The sequence below is a fragment of the Saccharomyces mikatae genome, assembly GCF_947241705.1.
Source record: "Saccharomyces mikatae IFO 1815 strain IFO1815 genome assembly, chromosome: 12".
NCBI lineage: Eukaryota > Fungi > Ascomycota > Saccharomycetes > Saccharomycetales > Saccharomycetaceae > Saccharomyces > Saccharomyces mikatae.
In genome coordinates, this window is record NC_079267.1 from 812,884 (window position 1) to 828,717 (window position 15,834).

The 15,834-nt window shown below is 36.5% G+C and overlaps 6 protein-coding genes and 3 non-coding genes across 9 annotated transcripts; 8 read left to right on the forward strand and 1 right to left on the reverse strand.

The window, feature by feature from the left end:
• Positions 1-522: 522 nt before the first annotated feature.
• Positions 523-623, forward strand: Smki_12.trna14S. Its single transcript is given in 2 exon segments — positions 523-559; positions 579-623. It is a non-coding gene; the product is annotated as a tRNA-Ser (tRNA).
• Positions 624-1,111: 488 nt separating this feature from the next.
• On the forward strand, positions 1,112-2,323 carry NMA1 (nicotinamide-nucleotide adenylyltransferase NMA1; the record flags this gene model as incomplete). Its single annotated transcript, XM_056224435.1, has 1 exon — positions 1,112-2,323. One exon carries the CDS (start codon positions 1,112-1,114, stop codon positions 2,321-2,323), a length of 1,212 nt encoding a protein of 403 aa, XP_056078354.1.
• A 295-nt stretch (positions 2,324-2,618) lies between these two features.
• Positions 2,619-3,505, forward strand: REC102 (Rec102p; the record flags this gene model as incomplete). The annotated part of the gene is made up of 2 exons (XM_056224436.1): positions 2,619-2,792; positions 2,891-3,505. The coding sequence occupies 2 exons, from the start codon at positions 2,619-2,621 to the stop codon at positions 3,503-3,505; spliced, it is 789 nt and encodes a 262-aa protein (XP_056078355.1).
• Positions 3,506-3,833: 328 nt separating this feature from the next.
• On the forward strand, positions 3,834-5,702 carry CHS5 (Chs5p; the record flags this gene model as incomplete). The annotated part of the gene is made up of 1 exon (XM_056224437.1): positions 3,834-5,702. The coding sequence occupies one exon, from the start codon at positions 3,834-3,836 to the stop codon at positions 5,700-5,702; it is 1,869 nt and encodes a 622-aa protein (XP_056078356.1).
• A 966-nt stretch (positions 5,703-6,668) lies between these two features.
• On the forward strand, positions 6,669-7,808 carry MID2 (Mid2p; the record flags this gene model as incomplete). Its single annotated transcript, XM_056224438.1, has 1 exon — positions 6,669-7,808. The coding sequence occupies one exon, from the start codon at positions 6,669-6,671 to the stop codon at positions 7,806-7,808; it is 1,140 nt and encodes a 379-aa protein (XP_056078357.1).
• Positions 7,809-8,525: 717 nt separating this feature from the next.
• Positions 8,526-8,597, forward strand: Smki_12.trna15D. Its single transcript has one exon. It is a non-coding gene; the product is annotated as a tRNA-Asp (tRNA).
• A 1,968-nt stretch (positions 8,598-10,565) lies between these two features.
• Positions 10,566-10,892, reverse strand: RPS25B (40S ribosomal protein eS25; the record flags this gene model as incomplete). The annotated part of the gene is made up of 1 exon (XM_056224439.1): positions 10,566-10,892. The coding sequence occupies one exon, from the start codon at positions 10,890-10,892 to the stop codon at positions 10,566-10,568; it is 327 nt and encodes a 108-aa protein (XP_056078358.1).
• Positions 10,893-13,342: 2,450 nt separating this feature from the next.
• Positions 13,343-13,414, forward strand: Smki_12.trna16E. The gene has a single exon. It is a non-coding gene; the product is annotated as a tRNA-Glu (tRNA).
• A 174-nt stretch (positions 13,415-13,588) lies between these two features.
• NUP2 (nucleoporin NUP2) lies at positions 13,589-15,760 on the forward strand (the record flags this gene model as incomplete). The annotated part of the gene is made up of 1 exon (XM_056224440.1): positions 13,589-15,760. One exon carries the CDS (start codon positions 13,589-13,591, stop codon positions 15,758-15,760), a length of 2,172 nt encoding a protein of 723 aa, XP_056078359.1.
• Positions 15,761-15,834: the final 74 nt, after the last annotated feature.

Here is a 15,834-nt window from a genome sequence, read left to right on the forward strand (position 1 = left end):
AATATTATTAGGTATATAGAATATACTAGATGTTCTTCTCAGGGTATAGGAATTGTTGGAATAAGTGATTACCACTATACATTTATTCATATAAATTGTTGTAGTTGATGACGAACATTCTTTAACATGATACTAATGATGTTGAGTAAATTAATACTAACATTCTTATGGTGATACCAATTTAAATGGAGTAGGGAAATTCTAATTATAGAATTTCCTGCACTAATAAGATAAAGATCTATTAATTGTCCAGAACTTAGTATATAAGAAGATGAGTTATCACCGAAATCTTATCATAAATGTTCTGAGTTATTTTCAAATCATTGGGTTTAACATAACCAATCAGCGTGTGTTTCATATACCTCTCCTATATAATTTAAGAAGAAACGACTTATTTTTAATTATTTACAGCTTGCTAAACAACTAATTATCAAAAAATAGCATATATTGGGAGAGAAGTTATATTGCGACTAATAAAAAATGGAGTTGATAACAATCCATTTTTTTATGAATAACCAATCCGTCCCAGTGGCCGAGTGGTTAAGGCGATGCCCTGCTATTTCCTCCGAAAAGCAATTAGGCATTGGGTTTTACCTGCGCAGGTTCGAATCCTGTCTGTGACGTTATTTTTAAGTTTTTGATATTTGCAACTTTCCGAGTCATAACTGAATAGAAATTCCCGCATGCGGCCTAAAAATCCGATTATTGATTCTTTCCTTTTAGATTTTGCTTTTTTTCGCTCTGTTCAGGTGAAAAATGACGACGAAGGCGGCTGGAATTGCGCTGCATCCGCTTACGTAGGAGGGTTGAACGTCTTCAAAGATTTACTAACTTTATTGCTCGAGAACTCTCTATCCGATTTTTTTTAGTTTCCCCCCATTTTACAATGGGACTACCGTTGTTTTTTGATTTGCATTATAGAAGATAATTAAGTCAGTCGTCCCTTCCATTTCCGGAGAAACGAACCTGATTACTCAGTTTACAGTTTGATAAACATCTCTTTTATCTGCATGATATAACATACCAAGAAATAATTTGGAAAAAAACAAACTAATTCTCTAAGAAAATAACTGCTGGTTGTCAAGTGATTAAATTAGGAACGAAAAAAAACATGGATCCAACCAGAGCCCCGGATTTTAAACCACCATCTCCAAATGAGGAATTGAATCCTCCACCTGACCCAGAATCTAAAATTCCTAAATCCATGCCAATTATTCCTTACGTACTAGCCGATGCAAACTCCTCTATTGATGCACCTTTTAATATTAAAAGGAAGAAAAAGCATTCTAAACTTCACCACCACCATCATCATAATCACAGTCACAAAGAAGGTATTGATAAAAAACATCAGCATATTCCATTGAATCAAGATGACTTTCAGCCACTTTCTGCCGAGGTATCCTCCGAAGATGACGATACTGATTTTAGGCCTAACGAAAAATCCGGCTCGGATTCAACTACAGAATCAGAAACTAGAGGGGTTCAAAAATATCAGATCGCTGATTTGGAAGAAGTCCCGCATGGAATCGTTCGTCAGGCAAGAACCTTGGAAGACTACGAATTTCCTTCACACAGATTATCGAGAAAATTGTTGGACCCCAACAAACTGCCGTTAGTGATAGTAGCGTGTGGGTCCTTTTCACCAATCACATATTTGCATTTAAGAATGTTTGAAATGGCTTTAGACGCAATCTCTGAGCAAACAAGATTCGAAGTCATAGGTGGTTATTACTCCCCCGTCAGCGATAACTATCAAAAACAAGGCTTGGCACCATCTTGCCATAGAGTACGCATGTGTGAATTGGCTTGTGAGAGAACATCATCTTGGTTGATGGTAGACGCATGGGAATCATTGCAACCTTCGTACACAAGAACTGCTAAAGTATTGGACCATTTCAATCACGAAATTAATATCAAAAGAGGTGGTGTAACTACTGTCACCGGAGAAAAAATCGGTGTAAAAATAATGTTATTAGCAGGCGGTGACTTGATAGAATCAATGGGTGAGCCGAATGTTTGGGCAGACGCCGATTTGCATCACATCTTGGGTAATTACGGTTGTTTGATCGTCGAACGTACTGGTTCTGACGTTAGATCGTTTCTGTTATCACACGATATTATGTACGAGCATAGAAGGAACATTCTTATCATTAAACAACTCATTTATAATGATATCTCTTCTACGAAGGTTCGCCTTTTTATTAGGCGGGCCATGTCTGTACAATATTTGTTGCCAAATTCGGTCATCAGATATATCCAAGAACATAGACTGTATGTGGATCAAACCGAGCCTGTCAAGCAAGTTCTTGGAAACAAGGAATGATTAGCCGTCCAAAATTCTTCCCTTTTTTTTTATTCTTCTCTGTATTATTTTTGATTTTTCCCGTAGACATCAATTGGAAATTGCAAGAGAACAGAAATGTGATATATGACTTTTTTGTGTGTTTTAGTATTATTTTTTTATTTGTATAGTATAATTCTCTTTTTCATTTTTTTTTTTTCGCATCTGCTTTTGAAGTCACTTCTCTCAACCTTCAGCGGTTAAATCAAAAATAAGAAATAGGTTCCAAGAACACACGATTCGCTGATGATTTCTAACTATTGAGTCATACGCCCTAATGATGAAAGATACTACATTCCTGACCGTTTTTTTAGAAAGTAGCGGCGTTGCAAATAATGGCATTACCGGTAAACTATTGTCTTCTTGGACCTCAACTGTACGCATTGAGGGCCCAGATACCACCAAACAAAATCCACTATATATTCCATTACTGCCACCTGGAACGCTAAAAGTATGTTTCTCGACACAGAATCGATGCTCCTATTATTCATGAAGCGTTACTAACTCTAATTACTGGTAGTTTCGTTACTAGCGCCAGTAAAGACGTAGATCAAACTGAACATTAAGGTTAATAACCAATTAGTGACGGAAGAACAAGAACTTTTTACTAAATTACGTGAGATTGTGTGTTCAAGTGTTCATTTTTGGGAGGATCAACTGTTTTATAAAGTTCAAGATGTGAACACCACAGAAAGTTGCATCATTCTCAGCTTAAAATGTACAATTCTGACGGATGCGCATATAAGTACGTTCATACACAAACCTAGGGAGCTTCATTCCAATGCTAATGGGTATCCTGAAATTAATTACCTTTCAGAATTATCAACGACAGTCAATTTTTTTTCTGAAGCAGGAAATTTTATCGAAGCAAGCCAAGTAATCCCTCATTTAAATGAATATTTTTCCTCCTTGATAATTTCCCAATTGGAATTTGAGTATCCAATAGTCTTCTCTATGGTTTCAAGACTCCGATTAAAATGGCAGCAGGGTTCGCTAGGCCCGATATCATATGCTTTAACGAACACATCAGTGCTGCTTCCGGTAATGCTCAATATGATTGCCCAAGACAAATCTGCAACAACTGTGTATCAAATGCTGTGTCAAAGAAGGAGCGCCCCAATTCAAAACTTCCAAATTTTTTCCTTACCGAAAAACAAAATATAGTAAGTAGCCTGCATAGTACGTAGCCAAACGAAATTAATTTGGGCAATTGTTATTTCCGTCAAATTTTACGCTCCCAATCAGGTCTTCATTTACATGTTATTATCTATAAGCTATTGATGCATCTATATCTTCAATCAGCCGCTGAAATAAAGATCACTTAAGACGGAAAGTTTTCAGCTGCTCTTCTTTTCTCTATTAAAGTTCGGCCTTTCGAGTCTCTCTCCTTTCCAAAGCACCTCATAATTTTTTGTTACCTGGAGATTAAATGCTATCGAAAGTTAGCGTATACGTTGGGTTTGCTTTTAAGGATCAAGTCAAGTAGCCAACAATGTCTTCAGTTGATGTACTGTTAACAGTCGGTAAGCTAGACGCCTCATTGGCGTTGCTAACCACTCAGGATCATCATGTTATTGAGTTCCCTACTGTATTATTACCAGAGAATGTTAAGGCTGGATCTATCATCAAAATGCAAGTGTCCCAAAATTTGGAGGAAGAACGAAAACAGAGGAATCATTTTAAGAGCATTCAAGCTAAAATCTTAGAGAAATACGGTACTCACAAACCGGAAAACCCGGTCTTGAAAATTGTGAATGTCACGCAGACAAGTTGCGTCCTGGCATGGGAACCATTGAAACTTGGTTCAGCAAAATTGAAATCTCTAATTCTATATAGGAAGGGTATACGTTCGATGGTCATTCCAAACCCATTTAAAGTGACTACTACAAAAATATCTGGTCTTTCTGTTGATACACCATATGAATTCCAACTGAAGCTACTAACCACATCAGGAACGTTGTGGTCTGAAAAGATTATCCTTCGTACCCATAAAATGACCGATATGTCTGGTATTACTGTATGTTTAGGACCATTAGACCCATTGAAAGAAATTTCAGGTTCACAGGTATCCCAATGTTTGTCTCACATTGGAGCAAGACCTTTACAACGTCACGTTGCCATAGATACTACCCATTTTGTGTGTAATGATTTGGACAATGAAGAAAGCGATGAAGAACTGATGAAGGCGAAGCACAATAACATACCAATTGTCAGACCGGAATGGGTGAGAGCTTGTGAAGTTGAGAAAAGAATAGTCGGTGTCAGAGGCTTTTACTTGGATGCAGACCAAAGTATACTGAAAAGTTATATATTCCCACCAATAAATGAAGAAGAAGTCTCGAATTCAAAAGAGAATGAAACCGTACCTGAAGACATTAAAGGTGTTGAACGGATTGAATCGCATAATGATGATGAGGACGAATCCTCGCAAACTGAGGAACAGGAAAAAAAAAGTAAAAGTGCAGCTGCTCAAGGAATCCCTGAGGAAGGCACGTTGCATACTTCGGCTCCTCACGAGAATGACATTATCACTGAAACTGTCAATCCATCTGTAAAAAGTTTGAAAAGTGAACCTGTTGGTACTCCAACTATTGAAGAAAACGAAGTGGGCTCTTCGACAGGCGACGTGAGTGAAGCACAAAAAGAAACAGCGGCCCAACCCTCTGCTGACGAAGAAACTGTAGAACCCAAGGATGAGGAAAACGAAGTGGGCTCTTCTACAGGTGACGTGAGTGAAGCACAAAAAGAAACAGCGGCCCAACCCTCTGCTAACGAGGAAACTATAGAGCAGAAAGCGGAGGATTTCAATGTGCATGTTAACAAGCCAGCTATTAGTGGGTTTGCTGGAACTGAAGAAGGGAGCGAAAATGTACAGAAGGACGAAGGCAACGTAGATACAAAACTAGTAAGGGAAAAGAGCGAGACCGCCGAAGATTCTGTCATTGAGCCTGAGTGTACAGAAATTGAACCTGAAACTTCGGATTCAAATAATCTTGCGGAAGGACCTAGTGAAGCTAGTAAAAGAACTGCTTCTCCAAATCAGCAAGAAGAAAATACAGTATTTGAACCATCTAATGAAATTGAACCGATAGAGCTAGAGCTTACTGTTCCAGAGACACAACACGACGTCAGTGATGTTTCCAAACGAGCTAATTCGGACGAAAACATTCCTAACTTAAAAGCCGAAGTTTCTGCCCCTATTGAGGAAAGTGAATTTACAGAAGACCAAGAGAAAACGGAAGCTGACGTAGTTGTCGACGATGTTTTGCTCACTGGTGAACTCAAAAAAAACAACGGCAACAGCAATAACAATAATAAGAAGAAAAACAAGAAAAACAAGAAAAAGGGGAAGAAGAAATGATGAACCACACTTTCAATAAAGTTCCACGACGCATGTTCTTTTTTTGTGATGGAGAACCTTCAAAACGATACTCTATATATATGTACTTATATATCTGCGTATGTGTAAGCGTGTATGATCAATTACGAATGTTATAATCGCTCTAGTGATCTCCTCTTCTCTTAAAGGGTAGCCAATTGCCGCCAAGCACGGAATGCCCATTACTATGTTCGAAGCACCTGGAGGGCCCGAAAAGGAATTTTAAAAATCTGTCTATTTATAGACCGTCGCAATCTACGAGAACGCGAAATTTGTCAGGTGGGGAACGGGAATGAATTGTGAGATCTCACGGAAATGCCGCGAGAACTGTTTCTCGAGGCTGAGCGGCGTGGTCTGTGCGAAAAATTGACAATTTTTTGTAGGAGTTTGCATTGGCCATTCAGAAGGAGCACCGTCAGATAGGATGGTAAATGAATTTGCTGTTTCAGTTTTGAATGAGTCTTTATCCGTTATTTTGCAGGTTTTACTTTCGTAATCTTCAAATTAGTGAGGTTATAGGGCAGAAAAGACATCATCCCAGTTTTTGCACTCTTTTTCCTGTGGTTATTCCAACATAAATTCCCAATAACCAAGTTGGTTTCAGATCATCCCCATTATTTTCAGTTGCGATTACTGATTAAACACATCATCTATAACTTTTCAACTAGATACCTGGTACTGCTAACATCCACCTGACCCTTTTTATTTTTCCGCAATTACTCATATAAGGAAGATATACTTTTAAGTTACGAACTCGAGAAAAATTTTGATTTGGCTCTGCGTTTAGTAATACTAGGAGAGAACAGGACTACCTTACACATATTCTACGCTTACAAAAACTTTTCTGATTCAAAGATATACTAAATTTTACGCTCGTTAAGCAAATCATATTACTGTTATCGTTAGATTTCGTTGAAAATAAAACACAATTAATAAGCGAATTACAGCATGTCTTCTTTCACAAGTAGGAACAAATTTCCTTTATTACTTCTGATACTCTCATGTATATCAACAATACAAGCACAGTTTTTCGCGCAATCGTCATCATCTAATTCGTCAGCGATATCCAGTTCACGCTCTTCCATAAGCACGATAAGTTCATCACAAACTTTTATATCATCCAGTATGGTATCTTCCTCGGGTGATGCCTCGTCTTCTCTTTCTTCATCAACGTCAAGTAGATCTTTCGTTTCGCATACTACTTCGTCTACTAGCATCGCCTCTGTGTCGTTCACATCATTTAGTTTTTCATCTATTACGAGCTCCAGCAGCTCTTCCCCTTCTTCTTCAGTTTCTTCCTCTTCATCCTCTTTTATCTCTTCAACATCTTCAACGTCTTCAACTTCAGAGTCATTAACACCCTCTACGTCCATGTCAACATCCTCTTCATCATCCTCTTCATCAACACCGTCTTCCGTCACATCGTCTTCATCAACAATCACCTCTTCCTTTTCAACTTCCTCTGCACCATCGACTACTTCCTACAATCAAGGAAGCACTATTACCAGTATCATAAACGGTAAGACTATTCTCTCAAATCATTATACTACGGTTACGTACACGCCGTCAGCCACTGCTGATCCAAGTAATAAATCAAAAAGCTCTGGTCTTTCCAAGAAGAATAGAAATATTGTCATTGGTTGTGTGGTTGGTATTGGGGTACCACTGATTTTGATAATACTAGTCTTAATTTACATGTTTTGTATCCAGTCCTCAAGGACAGATTTTATTGATTCCGATGGTAAGGTCGTTACGGCCTACAGAGCTAACAAGTTTACTAAATGGTGGTACATGCTTTTGGGCAAGAACGTTAGTGATGAATACCACTCTGATTCACCATTGGGTGGTAGTGCATCGTCGGCAGGGGGTCTAGACCTTGATGAAGCGGATGATGTGATGGATCAAAGTTCCCTTTTCGATATGAGAATAAGGGATGGTGATAGCGTATTACCAACCATCAACAACGCGAACCATGATAATACTAATAGCGTTGGAGAGCATATAAATAGTAGTGCTGCGTCAAACGACATGATTGAAGAAAAACTCTATGATGAGCAAGGAAACGAATTATCACCACGAAATTATTAGTCATATCAATGACATCATTTGATGCTTGTAGCTACTTTTCAGACCTAGATTATTGTAAAACAACCATCCTAATTATATTTCTGATATTGAGTCGGCGGTTTTCATGAGCTTATTTATGACTATCATCTTCTTATGTAAGATTAGCATTACATACTTTAATAAAAAAAGAAAACAACATTAATTTTATTCATGAAAATAATCATAACAATTCTACCGTAGAAATTTTTTTAGCTCTCGGAATGATGTACCAAAAGGTTTAAGTTTGTACTGGTGTCTTTTATGTAGTTTCCCATAATAAACTTAGTTCACCTCATAGTTACGTAAGTTTTGAATGATTATTAGGATTCGATTTTTGTAACAGGAGATATGTTGTGAATATTAAAAAAACAGCCGAAGCCCTTCAAGAGGATATAGAAATTTGTTAGAACAGTCTTGACCAGACACCTCCCTTATATAGTATGAGACCCGCCTTTATTGCTACTCAATACTACAATCTACCTATTAATCAATACATAGAATTCTACTGTTTATGTTTGCTAATTGCTAATACTGTTGGAAAAAGAACTGACTATCATCTATTAACTAGTGACGTTCTTGTTAGTTGATAGACGATAGTTGATTTTCATTCCAACAAATGTGTTCCATAAACGATTAGAAAGATGTCTTGCCATTTTGAGGTATGATATCCTGAGATATCAACACAAAAACATGTAATTGTCCGTGATAGTTTAATGGTCAGAATGGGCGCTTGTCGCGTGCCAGATCGGGGTTCAATTCCCCGTCGCGGAGATTTTTTTCAAACCATTTTTCTTCTTTTGACGAAAGAAAGCTTATCAAAAGTATTATTGATTAGTTTACCTCAGTGATTACTACTATACATTCATTCATATAAATTGTTGTAGTTGATGACGAACATTCTTTAACATGATAGTAATAATGTTGGGTAAATGAATACTAACATTCTTATGGTGATACCAATTAAATTGGAGTAGGCAATTTCTAATTATAGAATTTCCTGCAGTAATAAGATAAACATCTATTAATTGTCCAGAACTTAGTATATAAGAAGATGAGTTATCACCAAATTCTTATCATCAACACTCTGATTTATGTCTGAACCTTTTGGTTTAATTTAACCAATCAGCGTGTGTTTTATATACATCTCTTATATAGATTAAGAAGGAACAACTATTCTTAATTATTACAACTTATTAAACAACTAATTATCAACAAAAATTTTTTTTTTGAAACTTTTTGTTCGGTAGTTTTAATAATTTATTTTCCATTTGGACTTTCTTAAGTTTCTTTTCTAGAGAACATCTTTTTGAGAACTAAATCTAAAAAAACTTGAGAAATAATAGAGGAAATACCTGATAACGGATAATTCTATAATATCAAAAAAATAAATAAAAATCTTCAATCCGCAATTAAAACGGTCCACTCATGTGGGTAGCTAGGTTAATCAATAATATTGAAAGGACGGAAATAAAAGAAAAATGTAGCTTTTAAGTTTCTAGGTCAAGTTTACGTAAAGATAGAATCCTTATTTAAGGTTCGGCTGTCAAGTGGCAAGACAAATAACAACTGGATTGCCGTTAGAAACGTCATATGACGATTCTTCAGAGCAAGTTGATTAGTCGGTGAATAAAAAAATGCATGCAAGATTATATAACTACACAGAATGTTGAATAAAATCAGATTTGAGCTTTGGTAAAGTTGGTTATCTTCCTATTATTTTGGTTCAGAAGCAGAACTGAAAAATAAGTTATCATCATTATAAACAACATTCCACATTTAACCTATCACTTTAGATAAAAAAATCCCCCGATGACTATTTTTCTTGAATATTGATAAACAATGGAAAAGTGACAATCCCGGTAATATAATGGGTTAAAATCAGATGGTGATGCATGATATAATCCGTGGCACATATTCCATAGGAATCATCGCCGGATAAAAGAAGACAATTGTGGTGTCTATTCATCAAATAAAACGTTCCAAAGATATACCATTTATCAATACTATATTATGAACTCATAATAATCACGAAAGAAAAAATAATCAACTGGAGGACCACAAAGGATTAAAATTAGAAAGCATTTTGATGTGGTTTAAGCAGAAAAATAAAGAGGCCAGGTCATAAACGAAGAATTCCTAATTCACAATATGTCCTGCATATACTTCCTCAGAAAAATATAAAAATTTTTATAATCACGCTTAACCTCAATATCTCGCAAACTAAATCGATATCAAAAAAATGCTCTTTTAAGAACCTCAAATAAAATACCTAAAATATATCGACATAATTGGCAATGCTTCCTAGCATACGAAAAGCCCATTATTACAACATAATTTAGGCTTGAACGAAGATCACAATAGTTGATAATCTTTCGAGCTTATAATACTGTCCTCCTTATCTGCTATAAGAAGTCTAGCTTATTTCGGAATATAGAGAGAAATCAGAACACGTTTATATATGCTGAAGAAAAAATTTTTCACGGTGGAGAAAACACGCACTAATATCGTTAATCACGATAAGTAAATAAGCATTTGTTAGGGCTCGACCACTTTCGAATTCACTTAATTGGGCTGATTCTGCAGGTCAGGCTGGACCGTGCAACGCCAGGATAGTTCTTATACATAATTTAATATAATACGGATGTGTTATCTTTTTAGAATGATGACTTTTAATTATTATATGATTAAACAAAAAAAGAAAAAAACAATTTAATTACCTTATTTTTTTGATTTTTAGATTTATTCAGTAGCAGCAGCTCTGGTGTAGATAGCTTGCTTGGAATGCTTGGAGATTGGCTTGATGATACCCTCCTTTTCCAAGTGTCTCAAAGCAATTCTGGCTAAAGAACCACCAATCTTTAATCTATCGACCAAAACGGAGACAGAGACGTATCTGTAAGTTGGAACTTCCTTCAAGATTCTATCGTACTTTTCTTGGTCCAAAATAACAGCATGTTGAGCTCTGTCTTTCATGGACTTTTTGGACCACTTCTTCTTAGACTTCTTACCACCAGCAAGAGCGGCAGCAGCTTTAGCAGCTTTGGACAATTGTTGCTTTGGAGGCATGGTATATTAAGTTCTAAATCATAAGAACGAGTTTAAATTAATGTTAGTGTCAAAAATCATACTACAAAATACGCGAAGATACTCTAGCCCATCTAGCGTATTATGGGTCCGGCAGAAAAGCAGGTTAAATCAAGAGTGGAAAAACCTTAGGAAAAGACATAGAAAGACCTGAGAATGATAAACCTCTGTTCATTAGACCCAGTAAATTCGATAGCACATCACCGCACTTGGGATTCGTGCCGTCAAAATTTCCATTTCATCTCAGAGACCCGTGATTAGAATTTGCTCAATTATTTCTACTTTTTTTTTTGCCTATCATGTACTGTATTGATTAATATTCCATATTTTGGGTACTGGAGAATTTAACAATTTGACCCTGGTATTCGCTTAGCTCATTCAAATATCTTCTTTCTATAACTCAAAGTACACATACCCTAGTAACTAGTTCGATCTGGTGTTTTATTCAAGGGGCTAATAATTACGTTAACAAGTAACGCCTTTTGATATAAATTGGCAAGCAACTTCATCAATATCTACTAGACTGCCATCTCCCGTTACCCATCTGGCCTGCCTGGCAATGTCTTCGAAGCTCCATTCCCGCGACTGTCATGAACACGCCGCTGATATTTTCTGTGCATCCGACAAGCACCCGGACATGCAGCTGGAAAAAGTTTAATACTAGAGGTGTAAGGATTAATATTTTAATCCAGTGAGGCACGGAGGCAAAATCACAGAAGGAATAAATACCATCAAAAGCTGGGAGGCCAATTAACCCTTATGAACCAGAATGCCTCTATATCAATTTTGTCCTATGTGAAGGAGTACTTTTTTTGGTATATCAAAGAAGTACTCTTTGTGTAGCAATTTTCGACCATTCATCAGTAGTTGTTTCTTGCAAGATAGTACCTCAAGAGAAAACTTTACTGGGAAAACCGACTTCATGCCATATTGGCAACACGGTAAAGAATGAAATCCAATTGTTAGCCCTGTCTATTGATCCTTTGCTCTTCAATGACAAGTAATGAATAGTTTTGATTCCTTTAATCTATTCGGCGGCTATTTGGATGACGCATTCGGCGAAAAGACAAGCTAGGCTCAGTACTTCATCTTTGACTATTTCCACATCATACAGGAGGATAAATTGGCACAATTTTGTGAATTTTATTGGCTGTTTTGGTAAGCTTTTTTCCCCCAACAGAGTCTGCCAATTGAATGCAAATAAGTTCAAAGTTATTATTAATATAGACCATCCCGCAACTGCTGGCTCGTGGCAATACGAAAGTATATATTTTGAATGATTCATAATATTGATGTTCCAGACTATTCACCACTTGTTGCATGGATGAATATCTCGCAGTCTTTATTGGCTGTTTTGAAAACATCTTCAGTTAAATCATGTTTCTTTCAACTCATCATTAACACAACTCTTTTGCCATGTTGCTAGAATAATAACAATTATCGTGTCCTTTATATGAAAGTATCAAGAGTAAGTTTCCTATTATTAGAATGCTACCATATGCCGTGTTTTTTCATCTTTTAAGCATATACCACAAATTATATAATAAATCGGATAAGATCGAATTTTCATCTAATGTAATAGAAGCTGCGGTTTACAAGGATTGACCATGAAATAAGAGTAATGGGTACGTAGAAAGAGAGTTTCTCAAATTTATATCATAACCCATACTGTTTCAATAAGAACCTACCATCGTCTATCGACTGGTATTGTTATTATTAGTGTATTATCATATACGGTGTTAGAAGATGACGCAAATGATGAGATATAGTCATCTAAATTAGTGGAAGCTGAAACGCAAGGATTGATAATGTAATAGGATAAATGAATAACAACATATAAAACGATGATAATAATGTTTATAGAATTGTGTAGAATTGCAGATTCCCTTTTATGGATTCCTAAATCCCTGAGGAGAACTTCTAGTATATCTACATACTTAATATTATTACCTTATAAAAAATGGAATCCCAACAATTACATCAAACTCCACTATTATCTCAATAAGAGAGGTATATAAAACACACGCTGATTGGTTATATTAAACCAAAAGGTTCAGACATAAATCAGAGTGTTAATGATAAGAATTTGGTGATAACTCATCTTCTTATATAATAAGTTCTGATCAATTAATAGATCTTTATCTCATTACCGCAGTAAATTCTATTATTAGAATTTTTCTACTTCAATTTATACGAAGACGTATAGTTGCAATAACTTAATCCAATTTATACGAATAGGTGTATAGTAGTAATCACTTATTCCAACAAAAAAATGGAACCCCTACAATTACATCAAACTCCACCATTATCTCATTGCTCGATCTGTTCGTCTCGTAGCTAGGTTGCTTTTCACTCGTTTCGTAAACGCTTTGATAACAGATTACTCTACTCATCTTGAATATTGTGAAATGCAAAAAATACATCAATTCAGATCCGATATAGTGTAACGGCTATCACATCACGCTTTCACCGTGGAGACCGGGGTTCGACTCCCCGTATCGGAGTTTATTTTTTATTTTTTTTCATTTTTATGAAATTTATTTTTTGAAGTAATGTGTGGTCAGCAAGCTTCCACTAAATGAGCGTTAGAAGTTTGCAAATAATTTTCATTTTGGAAATAGAAAACTTCTCTACTGATATAAGTTACTGTTGAGTAGCACAGAAAAGTTGTAAAGAAAATGGCCAAAAGAGTTGCCGATGCCCAAATACAGAGGGAAACCTATGATTCTCATGAATCTGACGATGACATGACTCCCTCTACTAAAGTTGCATCATCTACTGTCATGAACAGAAGGAAAATTGCTATGCCTAAGCGTAGGATGGCCTTTAAATCTTTTACTTCCGCATCATCTGATGAAACCAAGTCTGCTAACTCTTTTGACACTCTGAAGCAGGCAAATAATACTGAGGGTAAAACTGATAATCACCTAACAACAGGAAACAATTCTAAACTTAAGGCATTGAACTTCCAGTTTAAGACTAAGGTAAATGATGTAATTTCAAGTAAGCCTTTAACAGACTTGAGACCCCTTTTTGCAAAGTACGAAATATACATTAAGAATATTTTACAAGCGTCTGATAAATCCAGCGAAAATCCAAAAGAAACAGTCCAAGAGAATGGCGATAAACCGGCCAAAGTGGAAGATGACCGAAAGAGTTCCGATTCTTCTTCTGAGGATGAAGTTAAGGTGGAAGGGCCCAAGTTCACAATCGATTCGAAACCACCCACCTCTGATTCTGTTTTCTCATTTGGGCCCAAGAAAGAAAACCCCCAAAAAGACGAAAGTGATAGCGAAAGTGATATAGAAATCAAGGGCCCTGAGTTTAAGTTTTCTGGAGCTCTATCGAGTGACGTATTTAAACTTAATCCAAGTACCGATAAAAATGAAAAGAAGATTGACGCCAATGCTAAACCGTTTTCATTTTCTTCAAATGCTTCAAATTTGACCTCTGGAAAAACTGCAAGTAAGAATCCCTTCTCATTTACAGAATCTAGCGAAACCAATGAACACAGCAACGACAATATTAAACCTTCATTCACTTTTGGAGCGAAAGATGTTGGGGAATCCCAAAAGAACAAACCGTCTTTTGCATTTGGTCAAACGGCTGGTAAGCAATCGACAGAAAAGAGCTCTTTCACGTTCGGTTTGTCAAAAAGCGAAAATAAAGAGGATGGTAACGCTGTTTCTACCTCAAAATCTGAAAACTCTGGTGATGATAACAATGCAAAATCTTCCTTCACTTTTCCAATACCCAGTAAGAATACACCCGATACAACAAAGCCATCCTTTTCTTTTGGAGTCCCAAACTCCTCCAATGATACTTCAAAACCAGCGCTCTTGTTTGGCACAGCAACACCGCCAGCAAAAGAAACTAATAAGAACAGTGGTGACGGGAACGGCGATAAGATTACACCTAAGCCTGCCTTTAATTTTTTGTCCAATACAAGCAGCGAGAAGGAAAGTGAAAATCAAGGGGATTCTAAACCACTATTTTCATTTGGAAAATCAAATGGAAGTGAAAGCAAAGGATCCGTCAACTCTACCTTTCCCTCTGAATTTAACAATGTCAATGAAGAGAAGGATGTGGCAAAGCCTGCCTTTTCATTTGGAGGAAATACGAATACTGCCGTAAACACCGATAGTAAAGCTCCTGCATTTACATTCGGCTCCTCTACACTCGCTGACAATAAAGAAGATAAGAAAAAACCTTTTTCATTCGGTAATTCATCATCCAATGACACTCCCTCCTTTTCATTCGGAAAAGCAACAGCATCTTCGACTACTGCTTCTTCAAAGTCTCCTGCCCCTCCTATACCATCAACAGGGTTCAAGTTTTCATTACCGTTTGAACAAAAAGGAGGTCAAACGACAACAGATGATAGCAAAAAGGAGTCAACAACAGAAGCTGCAAAAAATGATTCGCAAGGTACAAGTAAAGTAGAGGCTGCTTCAGAAGAATCAAAACCAATAAATTTGCAAAACGGGGAGGAAAACGAAGTTGCTTTATTCTCGGAACGAGCAAAATTGATGACTTTCAATGCTGATACAAAGTCATACGATTCAAGGGGTGTAGGCGAAATGAAGCTTTTGAAAAAGAAGGACGATCCTTCCAAAGTTCGTCTACTTTGTAGATCTGACGGTATGGGTAATATACTACTCAATGCAACCGTTGTAGATTCATTCAAATATGAATATCTTGCTCCTGGAAATGAGAATCTCATAAAAACTCCTACTGTCGCAGCTGATGGAAAGCTTGTAACATATATCGTCAAATTTAAACAAAAGGAAGAAGGCCGCTCGTTTACTAAAGCTATCGAAGATGCTAAGAAAGAAATGAAAAAAGAGTAAATACAATGAACAAATTTAAATAGAGTAGATTTTTTACATATTGTAACTCAAGGTTATAGTCAAAAAAATGAAGA